The following is a 25,704-nucleotide window of genomic DNA, read 5'->3' as shown; positions in this document are numbered from 1 at the left end:
TTTCCCTTCCAGGAAGGGAGGAGGATGACCTGGGGATCCCGCAAGCAGGGAGCTGTGGGCAGGTAGGCGTGGTACAGCAAAGCTCGCCCCCTGGTGGGACACCGATGCGTTTGCAGTCCTCTCCATCGCTTGCTGTCGCTGACACATCACCCAGTCTCATTCCTGTCTAAGCTAGCAGGCAGCGAGCACGCAGTGTGTGTGACCCGTGGTGTTGTGCAATTTCGTGGGGCGCTCTCAAAGGATTATTCCCATAGGGGTTATTTCTTCCTACGCCTTTAAAAATAAACGCTCCCCTAAAAAAATAATTAAACCCAGCTTAAGGTGATTAAGCTGCTCGGCCTGTCTTAATCAAACAAGAATGAAAGAAATCTTAATACGATTGCAGTCAGGTTTTTGTGTTCCGTAATCGTGCATTAGAGGCTTAGCTGAAACCATGCTCATGATGGCTCAGAGGCACCATCCTTCCTCTTCAGAGAAAGTGAAATGGCTGCCAAGCTGAACAATGGCTACTGATCCTAGCTCCTTGTCCCCCCTAAACCCGCCAAATCACCCCGCTCCCGCCGCCGCCTCTCAAAGTCGGATGTGAAGCCCTCCCTCCAGCAGAACCTGAAGTGCACCCCTCTTCTGCGTCTTCTTGGTTTGGATGCCCACCTGGACGTTAACCACTCAAGGCTGTCTGCTGCTTTTTGCTTGCCTGTGGAAGTTAGCATAACCTCCCAACCACTTATTTGGGAGTTCAATGATCTCTATTTGGGGATCATTTTATTATTTTTTATAATCCTATGCCCAATATGCAACTGAAAGTTCGGCACAAAACGATGGTCATTCAAAACCATGGCTGTTCGCTGTGCTCAGAAAGGCTGTCGTTTGTTTAAAATGTTGAGTTAATGATGTATAAAAGGACTCTTCACAAGATTCCAGGCATCAGTAAGCTGAGGTCCTTCGGTGCCTTTAAAATGTAATTCTTACCAGAAAAAACGAGATAGCTGTGTATCTGTGGGGCGGATGCGACGCGCCATGTTCCACTGAGCAGCGACGGCGTGAGAAAGGGCAGAGTTGCTCCTGCTAACTGTGGCCACGTGACCCTGAAACTCCTTTCCCATTCTTCTCCAACACTCACCCAGACTCCAAGAGTCATGTCAGCTTGCTGATTGTTTTGCCCTGAAGAAAACCCATGGTGTCATTCAACACCTTGGGTGCCCCTGCCGCGCCGTCACACCTAAGGAACTCACCCCATATCTCTGCAATGCATCTGAGAACACAGCCACGCTGAAGGCTGAAGATCTCCCTTGCCACGCCTTCACTCAACCACCAGAGGCGGCTGTAGGAAAGCTGACACGCAACTGTTGCTTCCCCAGGTCCACCACACCCAGTGGGTCCAGAGAGGCCTCCCCCACAAGACTGGTCCCCCCCTTGGATAGGACCTTTTGGCTTAGTGCAGAAGCACACCTCAGACAGGGAGAGAGCTAGCTGTCTGATGGATGCGGAGAAAGTGGATGGGTTTCCCACACGGGAAACACTATGCTGGACCAGGTACAAGAGAACAGCAACGTGATCTCAACTCAAGGCCACTGGATTGGGAGTCTGGAGATCAGATGGCCGGGTCTGCCTAACCCAATATGGAGGGTCTATGGGCAAAAGATTTATTTTCTGTGGCTCTGTTGACACAGAGGTTAAAAAGAGAGAGAAAGAGAGAAATAAATGAATATTTAGAAATCATCCAAACCTCAGATTCTGAGATATGAGCACTACCATGTAGAAGGCCATGCAGTAAACATTGTGGACAATAAAGACAAAGAGGGTGAATTCCTAGTTAATCTACAGTTAAGCTCCAGTGAAGGTAAGGAAAAAAAACCATCTTATCATTGAGCTTCTAGTAGCTTGTAAACTTGGCATATCCACGTGTATCAGGCATTGTCGAACACACATAAAAGTAAGCACAGTATATGGACGACTTTCGAAAACATGCTGAGTGAAGTCAATCAGAAAAGGGCACTGCACCCGCCTGCCAACATCGTATGAAACATTTCGTGCAGGCATGTGCTGAGAGACTTCAGTTTGTTTCAGAGTTAACAGAAGTGGGTGAGAGCGGGAGAGAAAGGAAGACATGATGTCGGGGGACACGGAGCTTCTGTTAAGAGGATGGAAAAGTCCCAGAGTGGTTGATGGTGGCGGCTGGACAAGACAATGAATGCCACCAGGGTCCCTGCGTTGGACAGCACTTCTGTTGTCTGTATCCCAATGATAATATCGCTAATAAGTCTTGTGCTGGCTCATAAGAAGGAGAGTTTATTGTTCAATAGGGGGGGGGTGGGCAAGCAGGAAGAGGTGCTTGAGAGCAGTTGCATAGACGAATGGCCAAGATTGTGTCTTGAATGATAAGCAGATTGACTATCAGCAGCAATTTCATATTTCTCAGGGTGGAAGAAAAGGCACATTTCACTAGACCAGTGTTTCCCAATGTGGAGTAGGTGTTGGGTGTGGATGTGTGAACTTGGGGTCACTTAAGGTGGGAAACAGTAAACTAAAAGTTAATCCCCTTCTCTTTTCATCACAGAGCTCCGCGGGGACGTCAGTAAGCACGTGTGTGTTGAAAATCTCAGAGGTCAAAAGTACAAGCATATGGCCCACAGAGTCCTCTATTCTTACAGCTTCCTGAGTGACACCGGTTCTAGAAAAGACCCAGTGGAAAGTGCTGTACAAACAGACTGAAAACCCCCGGCAGTCAGGGGCTGGGTCCTACTCACCTCTGTCCCCCCGGCAACCAGCCTGGAAAGGATTCAGTGCATGTCTGCTCAGTGACCATACATCACTGATGACTTCTAATGGCGAGCCCACATGCAAAACACCATGGAAGTGAGTGTCCCGGGAGCCAGGGCCTCCAGATGCATGGGTTTCAGATGAGGGACTCGGGGCCACCGGTCAGTAAAGCATTCTAAACCACTGCCAGCCAGCCAATTCCAGCCCATCGTGGCCCTCCATAGAGGTTTCCAGGCTGTTGGGGTAATGGTTACACGTGGGGCTCAGCCGTTTGAAACCACCGGCCGATGCACAAGAGGAGCTTTCTGCTCCAGTCCAAAGTTACGGTCTCAGAAACTCACAGGGGTATTTCCACCCTGCCCTGGAGGATCACTGTGCAGCTACAGATCTTGAGAGAGCAGACAGACTCCTCTTTCTTTCAAGAGGCAGCTGCTGGGATTGAAGTGCTGACTTGGTGGTTAGCAGCCCTAAGCTTAGCTGACTGAGTCACCAGGGTGCCTTCAAAAGGTGTTTGCCTCCCCATGTGGGAAGCGAACCCGCATCTCCCATAAGACAGGGGGTGTTATGCACTGCTACACTAAGGCAGTTTGGGCTTTCTTCCCCCAAAGGTTATAATAGGCATGCCTTTTTCTAAACTAAAAGTTTCATGAAGAATTTTTCCCTTTCTCCTCTTGACTGAGAATAAGCAACCCATATCCAACCAGTTACCATAGATAAGACACCATTCATGCAGCTATAAATCATCTTTGTCTCTCTACCACCACCTTCTGGTCCCGAGGCAGCTACGCGGTCAATTAAACTCACTGATGACTTACAGTGACCCCCTAGAGAACAGGGCAGAACTGCTCCTGTGAGTTTCTGAGACTGTAACTCTTCACTGGCATAGAAAGCCCAGTCTGTCTCATGCAGGGCAGCTGGGGTTTCGAACTACTGACCTTGCAGTTAGCGGGCTAAGCAGTCTTTTTTTCATATCCCTTTCCCTCATAGGATGCTATGCCAGCTAGAGGCAGGTGGGGTGGCTTTTACGCTGTTTCCCATCTGCCCTAAAGGCAGTACAGAAGTTCAGGGATTTGCCCTAGTGAGCGAACACGGGGGTGGAGCAAGGATGAACAGCACCTGATCGTTAGTCCAAAGAGCCAACCCTGGGCTCGATCACGTGGCTTTGTCCCGCCACGTTCGCCATGTTCGCAGAGCCCCGCGCAGCCTTCTCACCCCTTCACAAGCACAACCTTGAGCAGGAAACTCCACCGCCTTCAAAGAGAGGGTCGGCTGATCTGTACGAGCGTGCAAAGGCATGCTACTTCACCAAGTCTTGGCGAGGAGCATGCAGAAGGTCTGCTATTGATGGTTTCTCTGGTTGTCAAGGTAGCGCAGTGCCCAGCGGGGCGGCCCCACAGACAGCAGGCCCCCCACTTCTCCTTACACATACCTTGGTCTGGAAGCAGCAGTAGAGTTGTGTCAGGTACGGGTGTTTCCGAGCCAGCGCCAGAATCCTCTTTTCGGTCATGGTGCAGTCTACATCATCGTCCTGAAGAATGATGTCCTTCTTCAAGACCTTCACAGCATACACTTCATCCTTGCCCTTGAGTTCCGCCAACATGACCTGCAACCCAACCACGTCGGCCCAGTCAGTCTCCATGCGCAGGGGCAAACGGAGCACAGGCTCAAGGCACACTCTAACAATGGCTGCTTCTTTTCTTACACGGCGCCCAAGAGTTGGAGTTTACTCAATGGCGATGGCTTGGGCTTTTCTTTTTATTAAATCATTTTATTAGGGGCTCGTACAACTCTTATCACAATCCATACACACATCAATTGTGGAAAGCACATTTGTACATTCATTGCCCTCATCATTCTCAAAACATTTGCTCTCCACCTAAGCCCCCTGCATTAGGTCCTCATTTTTCCCCTCTCTCCCCTCATGAGCCCTTGATAACTTATAAATTGTTATTTTGTCATATCTTGCCCTGTCCGACGTCTCCCTTCACCCACTTTTCGGTTGTCCGTCCCACAGGGAAGAGGTCACATATAGTTCCATGTAATCGGTTCCCTCTTTCCTACCCACTCTCCTTCTACCCTCCCTGTATTGCCACTCACACCACTGGTCCTGTAGGGCTCATCTGCCCTGGATTCCCTGTATTTCCAGTTCCTATCTGTACCAGTGTACATCCTCTGGTCTAGCCAGACTTGCAAGGTAGAATTCGTTTCAAAAATAACGTGTTTTGCTTTTTATACAAAAAGAGCAAATTTAGGGTAACTGTCATACCAAGACAACCACCACTAATTTGATTTCCTTTTAAAATCCAGCAGCAAGCCAAAAACATGAAGCTCCGTGCACAGTGTTACATGATGAGTCACGTGTCCATGTATATTGTGTGACACTAATAGTTAAAACTGGGGTTTTTCCTTCGTGACTAATCATCTATGCCATTATAACAGTTTTTTTTTTATAACAGTTTTTTAAAACAGGGTTTACGAGAAACGATGTACAAATGCGCTTTACACAATTGATGTGTGTATGGATGGGGATAACAGTTGTATGAGCCCCTAATAAAATGTTAAAAAAAAACAAAAACAGGGTTTCCATCATTATCACAGTCTGTTATACCCATGTCAAGTAAGTATATAACAATTCATCCAACCATTTCCCTCGTAAGAGATACAAGTGATAGCTAATTATTTCATGCCATGTAAATATATTACACGGAGTAATTTTTTTCTTTGTCCATGTTATTTTTTCTTTGGGGGGTGGGCTCATGTGCTTAGGATAGAAAGTCTAAGAAATGAAGGATGGGGTTTTACATTTCTAAATCCTTTTTTTAAAAAAAACAGTTCTTCCCCTCCCTTTCCTAACTGCTTTTCTCACCGACAGGACCACTGGCAGCCAGCACGGAAGTGTTTTCACTCGTGGCCTTTCACCAACATCCGGTGTTCTGACTGACACGCTTTTATCTGCTCCAGCTGCAGGGTTACCCCAAAGCTGCTTTCGTTGGCAAGGGTACCTTTTTTGAATTATCTGCTTCCCAATGGTCATTTCTCCATGAGCACATGATCAGTTTGCACTGATGAGTGTGTATTTCTGGTTCGGGACTCTTTACTGTCCCTTCTTTTCGTCCGATTTGAGTGACCTTGGGACGTAAAGACAGTAACTGCACGGGGGTTTGCTCGGCACAGTATCCACTTCTATACAGTCTGTGCCACTGCCTGCCGGCATCCACCTCCCCAGACGTTCACCTGTCCTTCAGGCTCTCTTCCCTAGAGTGACAGCTGGGGAAGCAGCCCCTTCTTCAGGAACGGCTCCATCTTCCTCAGCGTTTTCCCAGGTGTCTCCCTAAGTGTCACAAGTCTCCCCGTCTGCACCTGGCTGACTCCTAAGCACAGTGTGCCAAGGTGATGTTGCCAGAGCCCAAGAGCAGCGTCTCAAAAGCTTTAATGAGAGAGGCATGAGGTTCACTTAAAGCTCCACCCACCCACCTAGAATACACCCTCTCCAACTGCCTCAGACCTCGGGTGCGACTTTTCTTCAGAAACCACCCCAAGGGCTCCTGAGCCTAAGAGTTCCCACCCTGCCCACACCGTATGGAAACTCGGAAACTCCTTTCCTTCCACTTGCTCACAGTGTGACCCAGCCCTGCTTCCTGGGGTACAACGCCCCGTTCCCCCCTCCAGAGCTGGGTCTGGCCAAAGGCTGGGGCCTGCTGCTTATTTAGCCGGGCCACTCAAGCACATGAGGGTCTCAGCGTTTGCCATTTCAGTCAAGGCTAGTGATCCACCTGCCAGAGATGGATAGGCCGGGCTGAGATGGGGCAGATGAGAGGGAAGGAGGACACACGACCAGCCCCGATGCCTGGGGGCTTCCAGAGCCATTTCTCCTGGAGAGAAGTGGAGGGGGCTGCTGCTAGCAAGCATTTCCTAAGACAGTGAGGGTAAGAGACTCGGAGCTTCTTGGGGCCGGGTGGCTGCTGGCCCGCAGGGCCTCTCTGCCCTGGGACGTCTCAGCAGGAATAGGGCAGGAACCAGTGGCCACCAGCTCCTCTCCAGCTCAGGCAACCCCAGGTGCGACCTCAAGGAGGGCTCAGGGTCTTTGGGGGCTGGGTTTTCAGGAGGTTGCTAGGCTGGCTTAGGTGGGCCCCAACCCCCAACCTATTGTCCAGGAGTCCGACATGCTAGTTGTTGGCACCACCCAGGGAATCTTCCAGGAAGACAACGCCTATCCAGCCCCAGATACAGCTTTCTGAGAAGGGCACGGAAGATAATGAAAGGTCGCCTTTGAAACCCTAACCCGGTCCCACGGCTCGCCACCCTCCATCTTCTTCCTAAAATGAACAGAGACTACTTGTCCACCTCCCGAAGCAATTGGCAGGAATGTCGGTTGTGTGATGCTTCAGGGTTTGGGCTGCTCACCTGCAGGTCAGTGGTCCAAGCCAACCAGTGGCCCTGCTGGAAAAGCCATGACAAGTCAGCTTCGGGAAAGATGGCAGGGAACCTCATGCAAGGGTCCTGCTCTGTCTGATAGGGTCGCCATGAGTTTAACTGGCTCAACAAGCATGCCATTGTTTCCCAAACCATCCCAAGGGCTGGCTGAGCATCACTGCTGGACCTGCTATGCGCCTGCCCATCACATCGCTGTGCTCTCAGTGCAGTGCCACAGAGGGTGGATGAGACCAGGGGAGAGGCTGCTGCCGTGAGACATGAAATAATGATGTCCAATCATTTTGGTGTGTGTGTGTGTGTGTGTGTGTGTGTGTGTGTGTGTCACAGGAGGGCAATACACTAAGCATGAGCAAATGCCAGAAAAGGCGGGGAATAACATGTAACTTTCAAAGCAAGCCCACGCGGAGACGTGCTTCTAATCATCTATTGACTGGTGGCAGATTCTAGAGCTCATCCTCAAAATTTTCAAAATGAATTAACATGAGAATCTGACATGGAAGAAATTCGGGGTACTTGCCCTGAGAGCCGGAGGCTGGGGGTTTGTAAGCATCTGAAGCTTTCTGCACAGCACTCTATCACCCACTGTCTGACTTGAAGAAATCCCTGGATGTGCAAGTGGGGTTAGCATGCTTAGCGGTTAACCCCCAAAGGTTGGAGGTTCAAATCCATCCAGAGGTGCCTTGGACAAAAGACCTGGCCATCCTCTCCTGAAAAATCAGTCACTGAAATCCCTATGGGGCGCCGTTGGACTCTGACTCACAGGGTCACCCAGCGTCGGGCGACTGGGCTTTGTTGTAAATCTGGCTTGTGCCTGTCCCCGTGTAACAGGGGCACAACTGAATCCTCAAGAGGGTAACTGACAAACTGACGGACTGAGGTACATTCCCACAGCACCAGTCCACCCCCACCCCCATCTGCTGGGCCTCAGCCTGTTTCCACTCGGCACAGAAGGGAGATTGAACTAGACCCAGATGGAAATGCCCATCTCTGAAATCTTCTATCAAACCAATGAGGCCACGCCATAGGGTAGAGAGAACCAGCAGTCTGCCCCAGCTTGCCACAGACCTTGCCAAAGCTGCCTTTGCCCAACACCTTGATGAAGTTGAACTCATCCAGGCCCAAGCGCTTGGCCTGGCCCTGCCGGACTTCTCCATTCTCGCCAGGGCTCGCCAGCTGGCCGTCAGTGGAACCTGCAGCCCGGTGCTCCTCCCCACGGTTGTCAAATGACAAGGCCTTCCGGATGTTGTTTTCAAGTTCTTTGAGTTCTGGGGACAAGGACGAAGAGACACTGCTTTAGTACATGCCTCGAGACCCTCCCCCGGCACTCCCGATGCGGCACTGCCCCAGGCCCTGCAGCGGCCTGCCTCCTCCCCATTCTCCGGGCATCAGATCCAGCGCGCTGTCTCCACATTTGTTCTATGCCCTTTCCTGGGCCCTGATGTGCAATGAGGCCTAGGTGTACACACAGGAGGAGGGCACAGTGGGTGCTCACTTGCCCACACACTCCCTTGGGCCCTCTTAAAGCTGACCTGGCCAGTAACTTGCAGACTTAAAATCCAACAGGGCCCCTGCACGATTCTTCTGAGGATCAGGAAAATAAGCACACTTGGACCACCCTGACAGTACTGGCTGGTGACAGAATTGCTTCCGCCTCTAGGACTAGGAAGCTCTCTCCTCTAAAGGCCTTAATTGTTGGGCTTACTCTCGATACCTGGCACAGCACCTCAGCCCACCTCAGACAGCGGGCAGGCATGTTGGGAATCTCCCTCCAGGCAGCAGGAGCTCCTCAGCACCTGTCACAACTCCCCAGTGGGCTGCGTGCCCCTCCAGAGGATCTGGCTGGGATTACCTGGGGGTGACAACACCCAGGTGGTGCCCTTTGACCTTTTCTGTTTAAAGGCGTTCCACTGTATCCACTAACCCACACCCTTGTCTGTATAGGAATGGGCGTCTCCAGCAGAATCCAATTAGTAAAACATGCGTGCGAGGAGCCGGGGCAGCAAGGGACCACTGACTCTCCACCTGGGTGAGCCGGTGCTACCGGGCATAGGAGCTCATCTCCAGAGGGACTGGGGTCCATCAGAGCTCACTCGGAGGCCAGAGGACTTCCCTTGCATCTAGAGCAGTGGTTCTCACCCTCTGGGTCGTGACCCCTTTGGGGGGGGTGGTCGAAGGACCCTTTCACAGGGTCGCCCAATACAGTGTTGAAGTAGCAATTAAAATAATCTGATGGTTGGGGGGTTACCACCACATGAGGAACTGTATTAAAGGGCTACGGCATCAGGAAGGTTGAGAACCGCAGATCTAGAGCTTGGCTTCTCCAGGATGCCATAGGATGATGGTAGGGCAGGGTGGGCCCGGCGGCAGCTGAGTCCACAGCTACTGCCCACCACCACGAATTCAGTCACCTACCACTTTGAATGAGGTGGAATTTAAAGTCTCAGCAGAGAGTGAAAAGCCTGGCTGGCCGAGGCGGCCTACTAGAGGGCTTTGGGTGTGTGGGCAGCGGAGCTTCAAGAAAATACCCTTTTCTGTTTGCTTACAATGGAAGAAAGAGAGTCTGTGTCATACTCCCGGCTCTGTCATGACCCCAGGCCTGGCAAGAGGGCTGTCCCACCCACCTCTGCCACATCCGTGCTGGGTAATAGGGGACCTTCACTAACAGGGCCACCGGAGTCCCCGAGGGGCTGGGCAGCGTGCCCTTTAGGGCCCAGGCCTGGACACAATGCCTTTTCCCTCTCAACTTGGGGCCTTTTATCCTCTGGCCCTGTGTCCACGATACCCCAAACAGGTGTCCACATTAAAAGAGGAAGCATGACACTGGTCACCGAGGCAGGGTGACCACTGCTGGTCCGGAGGCCTGGACTACTTATGAATGGGCCAACTCTCCTTCTGAGTGAACCAGGCTTGACAGATGTCAGCGTTGACAGGAGCCATTCCATGAGAGGCTCAGATCACGTATTTCTTGGCCTCGGAGTTGGCCCACCAAGCCAGGAGCAGTGTTAGTGACACCTAGGTTCTGGCAAACCCGCTGCCACGGAGTCGATTCTGACTCACGGCTTTCCCATACGATGGAGCAGAACAGCCACCCGGGGGTGTCCAAGACGGTACATATTTGCAAGCAGAGAAAGCCTTGGTTTCTCCTGCAGATGCCTTTGAACCTCAGATGCTGTGTTTCGTAGTCCAACACGTAACTCACTGTGCTGTCAGGAGGGGAGGTCTCTAAGGGCCCTGGTGGCCTAATGGGTTACACAGGGGACTGCGAACAACCAAGTCGGCATTTCAAAGCCATCAGCTGCTCCTCGGGAGAAAGGAAGCTATCTCGCAAAGATGTGCAGACCTGGAAGCCCTGGGGAATGGTTCTACTGTCCGAAAGCATCGCAACGAGTCAGCAGCAACTCCATGGCTGTGTGTGGTTTGGGTAAGAAGGGCTTGTCTTCCAGGAGGGCTGGATGTCATGGATGCAGGCCAGGGGCCACATCATCTCACCCCACCACTGACATAGCTCCTGACCTGCGAATGAGCCTTTTCCAAGCCAGCCTCTGCTCCCTCTTGTATCTTGGGAAGGGCGACACAGGACGGCATGGAGCTGGTGGGGACACTGTACTGAGACCATAACCGCAGAGGGGCCATGAGAAACCAGGATCCTATTACTGTGTGATTAGAACCATCCCCGAGGCGTCCTGGTGGCCTCATGATGACGCTCTGGGCTGACTTCAAGATCGGTGGTTCAAATCCACCAGGGACTCCTGAGGAGAGTAGGTGGCCTCTGCTTCTGTGAAGACTGGCAGCCATGGACTCCCAAGGGGTCATTGTCCCCAAGTCAGAATTGATTCGGTGGGTTTGGGGTTTCAAGTGACTCCTATACTATCCCTGTGTCCCTGTGCATGCCTCCCTCTCCAGGGACAGGGTAGTGCAGATCAGGAGCATGCAAGGTTTTAAATGCACCGGCATGTCCTCCACAAAGGACTCAGGGTCTGAGAGCCAGGCCTACAGCTACTTTCTTCTCCAGCTCCCTCCTCGCCCATCAAGGGCCGGGAGGGAGACACTCCCCCCCACAGTCCCCAACTCTTGACCAGAGCGCAAGAATGGCATGCAATGGTCAGTGCTGGGCTGGAGGGGGCTCAAACTCAACCTAAGTGGGTTACACTGGCATGTCTAGGACTGACTAGAGGGTAGAAGAAGGGTGAGTACCAGGGATAGAAGCAATGGAAAGAGAGACCCCAGCCTGACCCTCTCTCCCTCTCTTACCCTGGCGTGGGAGGAATGCCAGGCCGGCACAGCTACACCAAGTGCCTTGAACTCACGACCTCCTTGGTGGATAAAAGAATGGCTATTCAATGCACGGGAAAGGGCAAGTGTGGCTCTTCCAGGGCTGCTGGCTCATTGAGCTTACAGGCTCGTCCTTGGGTTGGAAGGCCCACGCGCCCCGACTCCTTCCAGCGGCAGTGCCCTGAGGGCGGGCAGCAAAGCTGAGGGTCTCACCCTGGTCACAAGGGGAGGTGGGTGCCGACTTGGACCGGTCTTCCTCAGACGGTGAGCTTCCAGAAGCAGGTTGCAGGGACTCGGCTCCGGCGATGAGCTGGGGGCAGAGAGGAGGGGAGAAGGGAGAGGCCAGTCAGCACGGACCGATCAAGACACTGCTCTCGAGCTGTTAGAGGCCCGGGGCCGGGCGCTTGCTGAGTTGAGATTCCGGAGCAGAGACTCAAGGTCCTGTTGGCCAATTAAGGGAGAGAAAACGAGAGGCTTCGGTGTGTGCTGCTTTTAGTCTATCTGCATACCAGGGACCTTTCTGAGCAAGGGTCAGTGCCGCCTTCTTCACAAAACCTCCCTCCACAATCCAGGCACCTCATTCAGAGTACCACAACGTGTGTCACCCCTAAAGCCCATTTGGCACCTGTTCGTTTTTTGACTCAGCTTTATTTTTTATGAATATCTACTCCCCACACAGGGAACCAACGAAAATTCCTTTGAAAGCAAGACTTTATCTAGCACAAACCCACACCCCCCCCCCCCCCATTGATCTGGCCAGGGTAAGATAACAGTGCTCCATAGGCATTTCCAGGTGTGCCAATTGGCAAATTCCCAGAAGCTACACACCTCTCTCTCCCCACCTCTTCCTACGCCCTGTATTTTTCATACCTGAAGTCCACAGCTTGCAGGAAGTTCCCTCTTTGCATATCTGCTTTAAGGCCCCCATGGATATCGGCTGTTTGCCCTTCGAGACCCCAAGCACATGTGCCCATGTGGCCTCTCAGCCTATCAACGGGATGCACCCATCCTTCCTGGCTGCTGGACCCCTTGCAGGGGACACACAGGGGAACCAAAGCCCCAGCAGGCTTGAAACCCCTCTAGCTTCTGCCTAAGGGCCTTTCTCTCCCCCCTCTCTCTCTAACCAGAGCCATGATGGTTTCTCACGCGGCTTTTGCTAACTTTTGCATCAGAAGCAAAATAGGAAAAAAGTATGGGGCCTGGGTCCCTTAGTCTGATACTCTGTCCCCACTGAATTCCTCCATGGTACCATTGTCCCAGCACAAGGTCTCCCTCAGACCCCTGGCAGATAAAATGATCACCCGTAACCCAATTGCTCACAGGGACCCCGCAGAACACAGTAGAACTGTCCCTGTGGGTTTCTGAGATGGTGGCACTTAGCGGAGTGGAAAGCCTCTTCTTCCTGAGGTAGTTAGTTTATTGTGCCAACCTGGCTGATAAACACATGTGGGATTAATTGAAGGGTGGAGGGATAAATGGCTTGCTGAGCCTCGCCTTTCGAGTTCCCGGGTCTCTTGCTTTGTGATGGTTGCACCAGGGTGCAGCTTACCTTAGCAGTTCCCAGCTTCAGCTTACAAGGCTGACTTCCTGCAAGACATCCCCAAGGAGAAGCCCCATGGACCTACCCCAATGCAGCCCTGGGTGCTGGAGCACCTGTGTGGAGACCCCTGCCAGCACTGAGATGCTTACACATTCACTGACTCGGCATTCCTCCTGCAGTCGGCATCATAGTATGTATTTTGTGAGATGGAGGAGGACTTTGTGGACTGGTGTTGGACATATGGAGTGATGTTGGACTTGTGGGCTTGGGCAGCACTGGGTTGGGATGTTTTCTTGATGTGTACTTAACCTTCATATAAAACTCTCTCTTATAACGAGTTTCTGTGGATTTGTTTCTCTGAAGTAGCCAGACTAACACATCCTCTTTCTCCTAGCCTCTCCCTTAGTGACGTGCATTTAAGGGCCCTTTCACAACTTACTTCGGCTTGGAACCAAGGCTCAAGATGACCTGGCAAACAGAAGGCTCTGTAGAGCCTTGACGGATCGAAACAGCCCGTCAGCAAATGTACCTCTTCCAGCTGACATTCTGAATGTTAGTCGGACAGAGGCAGGGCTGTGGTCTCTGAAGAAGGGCCCAGATGGTTCATGTCTTGCATGGGTCCATAACAAAAGTCCCCGGGCAGCTGAGCGTGGGTACGATCACAACTCTTCGTGGCTTCCTCCCTAGACAAGAACTCCATCCACCTGCCCTCACGACAACCGAACCAGGGGCTTCCATGCCAGTTCCCGAGGCAGATACGTCCGTAGCCGTGTTTTTCTCTAAACGCCCTTTCAAAGACTTCATCTCAAAGCCTGTGTTTCTCTGGCAAGCATTGTGCTGGAGGCCCCTTTGGTTTCCCACACGCTCACCGCACGGTACCTGCCTGGCCTCCGCGTCCTCTCTCGCACGTTAAACACATGCTGCTTGGAGGACAAATGGCCTCCCCTGAAAACCTCACTCTTGGGCCTCTCTTGCTCTGAGGCACCCTGAAAGGCTGACCACCCCCCAAGGAAGCCCAGGCACCCCGACAAGCAGCTGGTCACCTTTTTCCTCCTCTGGCCGCTGTTGGTGATCTTGTCCGGAGTGACTCCCAGGTCGGCCAGCACCTTGGCAATGCCCCTGGCGTCCACTCCACAGTTGGGGGCGACGTTGCTCTCGCAGCGACGGTGAACGTTCATCTTGCAGACTGGGGGGGACATGGAAGAGACCCTTTCAAAGACGGATGGTCTCAAACACGACCCAGTGCCCCGCCCCGCCCTCGATGATAAAAGTCATACATACTCATCTGACGGGCTTTGGAAAATATAGGGAAAACACAAAGAAAAGTAAAATGTACCCATCGGCGTACCGCACAGAAGCAAAATCACTCCCCAGACCAGGGGGCAGAGGTTAGTTATCCCTGTAAACTTTTTGGCGACATTCTCACAGTCATTCTTTCTAAATATATTTAAGATGGACAGATAAATAGCAGCTGCCAGTTGCCTTTGGGGACCGGAGAGGTGTGGAATCACTCACAGAAGGCAAGCTGGCCTTCGTCCTTGGCTCTTCTAAGGTTTGCCAACACCAGCGTCTAACATGTAGGCGCTGACCAGACTAAGAAGGACCACCGGAGGCCCGATGGCGACGGAGCCTGGGGAGGCATGCTGGTATCTACCGTGGCCACGTGGCAAGGCCAAGCAGAGTCCTGAGCCCCGCAGCTCAGAGGAGCTTCACATCCCGTGGTGATCATGCACATCCCTCCCACGTGGCACTTTCACGCCGTGACTCTGCTTTCTGATGGTCCTCCGATTGTAGTCCTAAGTAGGTACGCAGTCTGCGATCTTGTGCTGCGTATCCCAGTAAATTAAGACACTCACAGGGTCCGTGAGAGCCAGCAGGGCCTCCTGTCTGCTGGTCTGGATACGTGAAGGAAGGTGTCCTTCCAACACGTGAGCTCGGACCTCACTCTGGTTGGCTGGGGCCTGAGAAGTGTTGCATGGAGACCAGTCCGCAAGCTGGTATCCCTTTCATCTGTCATCTCTGAATGACCCCTGGTCAGCGACAAGGGTTCGAGGGAGCCCTCGTGCTGTGGAGGGGAAGGGTGCGGATGGAATTCATTTCCAGCTGTGGGAAATTGGACTCATTCTGATCCTTTCCACGCAGCGAGCGGCAGAGGAGGGGTTTGCTCACTGGGCCCCCGCTTGGTCCAGGAGCAGAACACGGACCAGCGAAGACTGTGATTGGTTTATCTAAAGAAAGGTCATTTAGCATCTGGGCCCAAGCCAGTGGCACTCTTTCTGCTCTTACAAAATGACGGGCAGCAACCGAGTGAATGCCCAGCCTGTCAAGACGCCCCTGGGAACGCTAGCCCGCGGAGGCGACTTCCGAGGCTCCTTGCAGACCTAAAGCCCCCTTACAAAGGATCAAAGCTAGACTTGACCATCTCTGCTGGCCTATGTCACTCTGTGGCCTGGGGGTCGCTCATCCAAGGTAACAACATGCAATGTTCCTGGAAAGAAATCAGGCAGGATGGGCACAGACGTGGTCACTGGCCTGGGGGTGGGGGAGGGACACCCTCACCCCACCCTAGGCTTAAAGAGAGCGTATGTGAACTGTGGAACCCAAGAAGTCAAAGGGCCATGGACCGGGGACTTGGTGGGAAAGGGGTGCTGGGCGGTAGGGCCTTAGACGGTACAAACGAAAAAGCTCCGCCTTGGGGCTGGCTTGCAGAGCTGATGTATCACTTGACAACTGCCTGCGAATGTCCCGTGTGGGGACACAACTGACAGCGGCCAGGAAAAGCCTGCACTCCGGGCCACCACACTGCTGCTCAGAATTCTTACTGCCCCTCCCCTTTGAGGTCACCTTCCCCTTACCTGCCCCTCCGGGCCCACTGACCCCACCACAAAGTCCTCTCCCTCTCGATGAGGTGACAGAAGGGCGAGGAGCAGAAGAAAGGGGCCAAGAGAAGGGAATTTCTTCACTAGGGCCATGCGTCCACACAACTGAACCGCTGGCGCCCTCTGGTGTTGCAATGCCAGACCTGTCCACTGGACAACCCTTTGCCAGGAGCAAAGCAGAAATGGTCTTAAGGTCTTCCCTGACGGATGTTTAAATCTCTTCACTTCTCGGAGAAAGCGATGTCATTGTCTCAGTGTGCAAACAAGAAAAGGAGAGGAACAATCCAACCGTGCATCAAATTAAAATAGATGCCAGGCCCTAGAACTGGCTAATTCTTTTGCTCGACAGTGTTTTAAGTTCTATACCACTGGCTCCGTTAGTGACACTCTCAATAGAATTGCCTTATGTGTGCCCTAGGGGGATTATTTGTAATATTCTCCAACATGATATGTCAAAGATGTCTCTAAGGTGAACCACAGACATATAGAAACTATAGATGAGGTGTCAACGGATTTGGGACTTGCACTGAATTCTAGCCCCAATCTACAAACCATTAGTTCTTATGACATGTTTGCTGCTCGCCTTCCTGAAGAGATCACCGAAGATAAGGTGCTACAGCAAAGTGTGGTGGAGAAACTAGATGGTGCCTGCCCGGGGATCCGAAAGAATCGTGTCTGGGTCTTAAATGCTCATCTTCAAACAAGCAGCCATTTAAGTCAGGCATCAACTACATCGCACGGAAGAAGCACACCAGACCGTGTGATCCAAGGATTGTAAATATGAAATCCAAATCCAGAGGAGGAAATGGTATCAGAGCTGAAATGATGAACACCTTGTTTGCAGGAAGCGATGGAGGACAGTGGAAGCCCATATCCACCTGCAGGGTCCACAATGGATTAAAACTCAGGGGCATCCCCTCTGAGTACAAACAAGGGCTGTGAATAGCCTCCAAACAAGAGCGTATTATAAAGTTGATTATGGCAGATGTAGTTAGGCTAAGATGTCATCTTTCATCATTTGTTCTACTTTTCAATTAAGGTTTTCTCTATATTTTACTTTGTTGTTGGTTTTTAATTTAATTTTAATTTTTTGTTAATGAAATCCAGGGTAGGCAAATCTCTAGAGACAATACCTGGAGTAATGGTTTCTTGAGGGTAAGGTAGGGGAGGTTGAGGGAAACTGGGGAGCTGATGAGTACAAGAAAGAAGAAAATGTTCTAAAATTGACGGTGGTGATGATTGTAGAACTCTTCTCATTATGACCGAACAGTTGGATGGTATGATGCGTGCCAATAAAACTGTCAAAAATAAAACACAAAACAGATGCCACGAGACAGTGGCCCTGGCGCACTTTGGGAAGTCTGGAGCTGTGAGGGCAGAGTTCTCGTGGCAACACAGATGCTGCCCAGGAAGCATGGGCACCGGGGGCGCACGGGCACCGGAGGCTGCAGGCAAGAGGAAAGTGGAGTTGCACCTGCAACTAAGAGAACCCCAAGATTCGTTCACACGATAGCCAGTTGCTGTGGCATCAGCTTCGAGGCACGGCCATCCGTGTGTGTGTGTGTGTGTGTGTGTGTGTGTGTGTGTGTGTGTGTGTGTGTGTGTGTGTGTGTGTGTGTGTGTGTGTGTGTGTGTGTGTACGAGGAACTGTGCTTCACGGCGTCTCCAGGTGTGATCTTTTGGAAGTAGATGGCCAGCCTTTTCTTCAGAGGTGCCTCTGAGTGGACATGACCGTCCAATCTTCCTGTTAGCAGCTGTTTGGTGGGTGTACCCACTGCCACCCACCAACCCAGGAACTCCTCATTCATAACAACATGGGCCACGTGAAACTGTCCAATTCCCTACCACGCCTCCTGACGGGACAAGGGTCTTGAGCATTGGGCTGCCAACCCACGCACAGCCCACGTCCGCCTGCTCTCTCAAGCGTCCCTGTTTTCTCCTCTTCAACCTCCACCACCATTGATTTCCAAAATGCTGTTATCACCCCAAATAGAAGCTCTGTCCCTTCACAATAACACTTCTTTCTCCCTTCCTCCCAGTCACTAGGAATCAGGAAACGGCTTTCTCCCTGTGGACTTGCCTATTTCCAATATTTCATGAGTAAGGTTGTTCGCACAACATCGGGCCCTTTAGAGACTGGCATACTTCACTCCGCATCATGAACGTCGTCAAGCTCCACCCAGTTAGTGTCCTGCAGAAATTTCTTCATGCCTCACTTGAGGGTGAGCCAGGGTGAGGTTCGATTTCATAGAAGATAATTCTCTGCCATGTTCAGAAGGGTGCAGTGCCCACATCCGTGCAGAGGACACTAGTTGTGAGAATCTGTCGGTAGTGGGAGAGGTCAGAGGTGTGGCGTTATCTAGTCCTGTAGGCCCGGTACCGTGGAACCATCCCTGGGCATGCTCCGGAGGATAGAACTGGCCTGTCATCTTCCAGCCTGCATTCCCCAGGCGAATGCTCTGCTCGGATCTTCCATGCACAGTGGGGTGTGTCCGTGATGGCCCTAGGCACTGTCAGATGTTGTTGCAAAGGAACCAGCAGCAACCAACAAAACTCCTGTGGCACCGCAGCACCCAGTGTCTGACAGCCACCTCGCCTGCTGGTCACCTGCCTGGCACCGCCTCCCCTTGGCCCACTTTGTGGCCCCTCTTCCTGGCTTCTCAAATCCACTGCCTCCTTCCCTGCCTACCTCAACTCCTCCTGGCCTCTCTCTTCTCAGACCCCCTGCTTGGATGACTGTCTACTGTTCTGTCTACTAATAGTATTTCCAGAAGCCTTGGGGGAAGCAGTGGTTAGGAGCTGGGCTCCTCACTGCAAGGTTGGTGGTTTAAACCCAGCTGCCACTCAGTGAGTGAAAGACGAGGCTGTCTGTCCTCAGAAATATTTAGTCTTGGAAACCTTAAGGCGCAGTTTCACTCTTTCTACAGAGTCACTACGAGGTAGTAGCAACTAGAAGACAGCGGGTTTTACTTAGCGTTGGAAGGCCACCTGGGGGCACAGAAGTTAAGCATTTGGCTGCTAACCTCAAAGTCAGCAGAGAGAACCCACCCACTGCTCCTTGGGAGAAAGACGTAGCAGGCTCCTTCTGTAATAATGTACAGTTTTACATGGAAAGCCTATGGGGTAGCTTTACGCTGCCCTGAGGAGTTGCTTTGAAGTGGAATCGCCTTGGTGACAAGGGATTCTGATTGCTGTGTTTTGTCTTTAGTTTGTTTGGGGTTTAATACCCAAGCACCGTGTCAGTTTCTAGAAGATAAGGTAAAATATTTTGTTTCCAAGTTCCCCGTGATGCCTTGGACAAGGAAAAGTCAGTGTACATTCAAGCTCTGAAGAGATTAATCGTATTTGAGCTGCATTCATGGACACTCTCAGACCAGGCTCCAACAGATCACAGGAAATAGAGACCCCGTCACACACTCACACCACAGGCTTTCGCTGACCATGCAGGTGATGCACTCGGCGACCAAGGTGTGATTTAAAGCATCACCATCAACAAAAAGACCAGGGTTTAAGCTGACCGGAAGACTTCTAAGGGTCACAAGTGTGTGGAGATGCAATGTAGAAGGATTTTTGCTACACTGTCAATTAAAATAGTGTGGATATTGGAGGGGCAGTGAAATATTTCACCTGGCTCTTCTAGTCTAACTTGCACCAAACAAACTTTCCCTGCCTGGGTCTGGTGAGAAGATAGGATTCACCGGTGACTAATTTGAAGCAGGCTTCCCTGGAGCATCCTCTCCTGTGTGTAAAATGAGCCCCTTGCGAAGCAGGAAGGATCTCATTACCAGCAAAAGCCAGAAGTGGCGCGCATCCTCTCGACCGGAGATCCCCATGCAACAAATCTGCTGGATCCAGAAGCCAGCTAGAGCCTCGGAGGAGCAGCAGCAGAACCAGGGGCCAGGGCATGGAACAGTGTGATGGGCTTCCCAAACCATGGGGCAAGTAGAGCCGAATGCTTTTGTGCAGGAGGCTGGCTTGCAAAGCAATTAATTCAGGGAGCTGGGTTTGCTGACCCACAGAGCTTGTGCTGAAGGAGTGGTAGGAGTCTTTGGGCATTTGTTAGCAGAACTGAAAGAACTTTGTCACCTATGCTAATAAACAACCCCGAGCATTTCTCACCAGTATTACGACATGTAAGTGTCCTCAATAAATCCTGTAATCATGAATTTTGCCTGTGAGTTCTGTGTAGTCATTGCAGTGGATATTAGGACCTAGAGATCAAGTAGGGCAATGGTTCTCAACCTGTGGGTCGCAACCACTTTGGGTCACAGGGGTCACCCGATTCATAACAGTAGTAAAATGACAGTGATGAAGTAGCAACGAAAATAATTTTTATGGTTGGGGGTCACCACAACATGAGGAACTCTATTAAAGGGTCACAGCATGAGGGAGGTTGAGAACCACTGAAGTAGGGAATTCTAATTAAGATGACCCAAACGAATGCAAGTAAACATCCATCAATAAAGTACATCATGGGTGGGACGCCTGTGCTATAGAATATGCTCACTCGTTCCCAGTGAGTTGATTCTGAGTCACGGTGATCCAGTAGGGCAGAGCAGAACTGCCCCTGTGCGCTTCCAAAGCTGTGAATCTTTTCAGGAGCAGAAAGCCTCGTTCTTCTCCCGTGGAGCAGATGGGGATTCCAAACTGCTGACTTTGCAGTGAGCAGCCCAACTTGTAACCACTGTGCCACCAGGGCTGCCGGTGGAATGTCAGGTAACCGTGCAAAAAAAAGACCCAGATTTATCTGCACTGATTTGGAGAGATGCCATGATACACTGTAGTGGTAGTTATGTAATCTGGTGTCAACTTGCGAAGGGGTGGAGCCTAGCCTGTCAATCAGGTCGCAGCTTGACGAGCTCATTTGGAGGTGCCAGGGAGAGAAATAGCTCCCTGGAGGCCAAGTACACACCGACTCTCTGCTTCATCTTGGTGACAAGACACACGGAGCTATGTTAGAGCCCTGGAGCTGAAAGAGCCATGTGGAGACCCCTGCCAGTGTTGAAATGCTTCCACCACCACTGAATCCACAAGACTTTACACCCACTGGCCCGTGATCTTCCTGCATTTGGCGTCATTGCGTGTGTTGCATAAGACTGAAGAGGAATTTATAGACTGGTATCGGACATATGGGCTAATAATCGGATGTATGGGCTTGATCTAGACTGGGCTGGGACGTTTGCTCAATATTCAATTGCTCTTGTATATAAAGCTCTTTCTTACAACGTATGAGGAGTGTCTATGAATTTGTTTCTCTAGTCTACCCAGACGAAGACAACTGTAAAGGAACAGTAAAGTACAGGACAATACATATAAGATTCAACAAACCAACAGTATTACAGGCACCACTGTAGATGCCAAGGAAACCGCAGGGAACAAAACCAGACACAGCGAAATCCCTGCCTTCATGGGACTTCGACACTAAAGGGTTGAGACAGACCTAAGCATACTGTGTAAGTCATTGAGAGTCTAGATGGCGAAACACGGAGAAAGGAGGAAAGGGAGCTTTGGTGGCTCTGTGAGGTAAGGGGTGGGCTGCTAACCACGAGGTTGGTGCTTCAAACCCACCAGCTGCTCCAAGAGAGCAAGATGAGACTGCTTGATCCTGCAAAAATGTACAGTCTCTATGTAGTGTCGCTCTGAGTCGGAATCAATGGTATGGCAGTGGATGTGAGCCTGAGTTTGGGTTCGGGTTTAGTTTGGTTTTGAGTGGAGAACAAGAAAGCTGAAGAAGGGCTTGAAGCTGAGAGATGAGTGTTTCAGCTTACGAAAGAGTAGTTAATATAGATTGCATAGAGAAGGAGGTATATGGGGTGATGGTGGTGGTGGTGTTGGGCAGCTTCTACGATGACCCCTGATGAGTCTGGCTTCCAGGCAGACATGTCCTGGTATAAGTCCATCCACTGACTAAGCTGAGCTGTCTTCTAGTGATTAGAACATTTCTAAAGGATGGACTCCACTCTGAGATCTAGTTATAAAAGACCCTTGCTTCTTTTTCAGACCCCCTTGCTTTGCTCCTTCGCTCGCGCTCTTGCTTAGAAGGAAGCGGCTGCCGTGTGCCGAGTTGCCTGGCGAAGAGGCCCAGGTGGCAAGGACCTGACTTCTCAGACAAGAGCCCACAAAGACCCGAGGCCTGGCTACGGCCACGTGAGGGAGGGAACTTGGGGGCGGGTCTTTAGATGAGCCCCCGGGCCAGTTGACTTTGCAGCTGTGAGCTTATGAGAGAGGGGAGTCGCAGGCATCCGGCTCGGCTGTGTCCAGACTCCCAACCCGCAGAAACTCCGAGAGAATGTTTGCCGTTGTACATGTGTGATGTTGTACATGTGTGATCGTGAGTTCTGCAGCAACAGACCCGCCCACGGCCCTCGGGTCGATCCCCACTCAGAGCAAGCCGACCACACAGAGAAGAGCTGCGGGGGGTGGGGGTGGGGAGGTGTTGAGACCGCACGTCTTCTCGGCAGCAGCCAGCCTCCTCATTGTTCTATGGAGCAGCTGGTGGATTGGAACTGCTGACCTGGTTGTGAATGGAGAACAAGAGAGCTGAAGAGGCTAGAAAATAAGAGATGCTGGTAGCAGGCCAGCTGAACCTGCCGCGCCACTAGGGCTCCTTTATACAGTCATGGTGAGATCCTATTCTATGAGTACATGAAGGTGCTGTGCGTAGCATCCGCATCATAAACATGCATTAAAGGTCTGTGAGGGCTCACATCCAAGCACTAATGGCAATCCAGTCTCTGGAGACGGGAACCCAGAAACCAAGCTCGCTGCCATCGAGTTGATGCTGACTCACAGCGACCGCTGGGGGTCTCTGAGACTGTCACTGTTCACGGGAGTAGAAAGCCCCTCTTGCTCCCTGGGAGCTGCTGGTGGTTTCGAACTGCCGACCGTGCAGATCGCAGCCTGACATGCAACCACTACCCCACTAGGGCTAAAGAAGGGAATAGGAAGACAAAATAAAGAAGAACCTTCATATGACACACACACTGAAGTCTTCCTTGAATCTTTCAGAATGAGAACGCATTCACGTATTGTCAGACGCGAAAAAAAAATCTTTTTTTTCGGTCGTTACTGTTTCTAAATATCCATTTTTTTTTTTTTTAAAAAGAGAGAGTTGAGATGGGGGCTAGTTATTTCTTTCTCTGGCCTCATGTTACAGCTGCCCCGGGAGCTAAAAAGCTGACCGCAGCCGGTTTGCATTATGCTCATGCGGTTTCTGCAAGGCATGAGGGCAGGTGGAATTTTAAAAGAAAGATTGGCGTGATTGAACTCTGGGAATGATATGGTATCTGTATTAGAAAAACGTGTTCCGCTAGGCAGCAGCAGACCCAGCAGCTCGCCCAGGTGAGCTCCATCTGTGACCTCCAGGAGTCTGTCCTCCCAGCGTTCCAGGATTGCTGGAGAGAGAGTAGGTGATAATATGTGCGTCTGGCCCGAGGCTCCCAGCAAGCCTCAGTCAGAGCACCAAGACTAAGGTGACCGGATTTTAACATTGGTAAAGCGGGACACCATTGATAAAACTCATATCCTGGTGAAATAGCCACATGGCAGCCGAAAACCTAGCTTGTCCAAAAATCAGGACTTTTTAAAAACGCCGCAGGACAAATTGTTAAAAACCGGGACTGTCCTGCCAAAAGCAGACGTCTGGTCACCTTAACCAAGACCAGCTTCCCACGGAGCAACCCAGGGAAGTGTGGGCCAGGGTCAGGCCTCCCCTGAGTGAGCCACTGGGCCACCTCCACCTCTGGGCAGACATCTGCAGGGAGGGACAGTCAGAGCTGTGTGGGCAGGCAGGCAGGCAGAGCCCACCTGAGACTTGGATGAGGAAAACCAGAAGGCAGCGGGGCCCTGCAGGACCAGGGCCTGGTGGACGGGCCTGGCTTTGCTGTTCCGTTGACCCTCGGTGCTGGTGACTCCAGGACTGTGGGGCTGGGCCAGCTGTGGGAGCACTGACAGAAGAGAAAGGGACAGGCAGCAGGCCCCAGGGCAGGAGAGAGCCCGTATCTGGCTCAGATGGGAATGTCAAATCAGGAGCTGTGGGGAGGCCTTCCCATGGGGGGGCGGTGTCGCCAGGAAGGGGCTCCAGGTCTCAGTGGACAAAGGGAAGGCAGGTTTGGAAGGGCCCCAGGTAGGGTCCCTATGCAGGTGACAGCCAGGCTGTGCAAGTAAAGGATGAGGGGATTGGGATGCTCAGAGACTCAGTGAAGCTGTCATCGGACACGGTGGGGCTCCTATCTGGACTGTAGAGCCTGGGCTCACCCTCTGCCCTCACCTGAGCAGTGTGGGAGCGTGTCCTGCCAAACAAGAGTGAAACACACTGTCCCTCAGCCTTGCTCTCTCCTGGGATCATCCAGAGGCCCCGGGGGCCCACGTAGCAACGTGTGCGAGTCTGGGACTGCTCTCTAAAAGTATCAATTATTTAGGAGATGACAGTGTCTTCTGCCTTCATTTAGATTCCCTAGAGAGGTCAGTAATTAATATACTTACTAAGAACCAGACATCATCTCATCAGGGTGCCATCCTAAGCCGGCTCTACTCCTCTTGGCGACCCTGGTCCTCTTACTGCGACCCGTCCCTCTGCTGAGAGCAGCCGAGACCCCGCCCTCTCCACAGCTTTCTTCTCCTGAGGTCTCAATCTCATCTACTGCCAATGAGGGTATTGGGTGGGCCTTGCTCCACTCGGGGAGAAGGTGCTGAAAGAATACTTGAAAGGGATGTTGGAATGGCTACGCACCGGCCTCTGGGGTGCCCGGAAGCTATGTCCACACACAGCCAGGAGTATCGATAGCTCCCACAACATCATTTCCAACCACCATCACCCGCCTCCTACCTCCCATAGGCCAAGTGCTGCCACAACTTCAGAAAAACCAAGAAGCCAAACTCGCTGCCACTGAGTCGCTGCCGGCGCACGGTGACCCTGTAGGACAGGGTAGAACTGCCCCCGTGGGTCTCTGAGGCTGTGTTTACGGGAGTAGAAAGCCCAGTCATTCTCCCTCGGAGCTGGAGCAGCAGGAGGTTTCAAACTGCCGGCCTGCGGGTGGCAGCCCAACGAATATCCATGACACCCCCAGGGCTCCCTCAACTTCCGAAAGAGGCTTCTCATCTCAGAAGATAAGGGGGAGCTCACTGCAAAGCCCTCAACAGATTCTAAGTAGCCACGGCCATTGTGCTGCTCCCAGGTCCCTCCCCTAACGCAACACACACACACACACACGTCTGAACACAGGCCTGGCCTTCAAGATCCCCCCTCTTGAAGGAGAGGACATGGTTCTCGCTAAGAAGAAGCCAAGGGGACCCATGATTCCCTCCCGGCGCATCCATCTCTTTTCTTCCTTTCTACATATGGTATTCTAAAAACAGCTCCTATCTTAAAAAGAAAGAAAGAAAACCTCCCTCCATTCCAGTCTTCCCTGGGCTCCACAGCCAGGCTTTATGAAAACCTTGGAGACTATCACCACACCAAAATCCCCCCTCAGTTCCTACGTGCCAGCCTGCTCCATCCTCCTGGGCTGCCATCTCCACTGCCCGCCCCACGGGCCCCTGCCACCATCACTCACATCCCACGCCATTTCTCATTCCTAACCTTAGACAACCTCTTGGCAACATCTGGCACCACTGGCCACGTCCTTTAAGTTTTTGGTCAACTACGTCCACGTTCTACTGCGCCTTTGCTTTCTGAGAGGCCACCCCATGCTTTGACTCCCATGCAGCCTCTCCCGTTCACTGCCTGTGTGGGCTCACCAGGGTTCTTCCCCCAACACACACACACACACACACACACACACACTCCTTTGCTGCATGGCTCTAAGTGTTACCTGTGAC

At 51.9% G+C, this 25,704-nt stretch overlaps 1 protein-coding gene across 2 annotated transcripts in view; it reads right to left on the bottom strand.

The window, feature by feature from the left end:
- Positions 1 to 25,704, bottom strand: part of PRKCE (protein kinase C epsilon) — a 570,548-nt gene that overhangs the window by 172,330 nt on the left and 372,514 nt on the right. For both annotated transcript variants that reach the window (XM_004699760.4, XM_045285766.1), the window contains exons 7-10: positions 14,050 to 14,192; positions 11,680 to 11,776; positions 8,260 to 8,459; positions 4,190 to 4,363 (exon numbers count right to left, since the gene is read on the bottom strand). In XM_004699760.4, coding sequence (XP_004699817.1) covers positions 4,190 to 4,363; positions 8,260 to 8,459; positions 11,680 to 11,776; positions 14,050 to 14,192 — 614 coding nt within the window. The remainder of the gene's footprint in view (positions 1 to 4,189; positions 4,364 to 8,259; positions 8,460 to 11,679; positions 11,777 to 14,049; positions 14,193 to 25,704) is intronic.

This window comes from Echinops telfairi, unplaced genomic scaffold (assembly GCF_000313985.2).
Source record: "Echinops telfairi isolate 266 unplaced genomic scaffold, ASM31398v2 ScPeMD7_7475;HRSCAF=8513, whole genome shotgun sequence".
Taxonomy (NCBI): Eukaryota; Metazoa; Chordata; class Mammalia; order Afrosoricida; family Tenrecidae; genus Echinops; species Echinops telfairi.
Note: the sequence above shows the minus strand (reverse complement) of the source record. Positions and strands in the feature narration are given on the sequence as shown.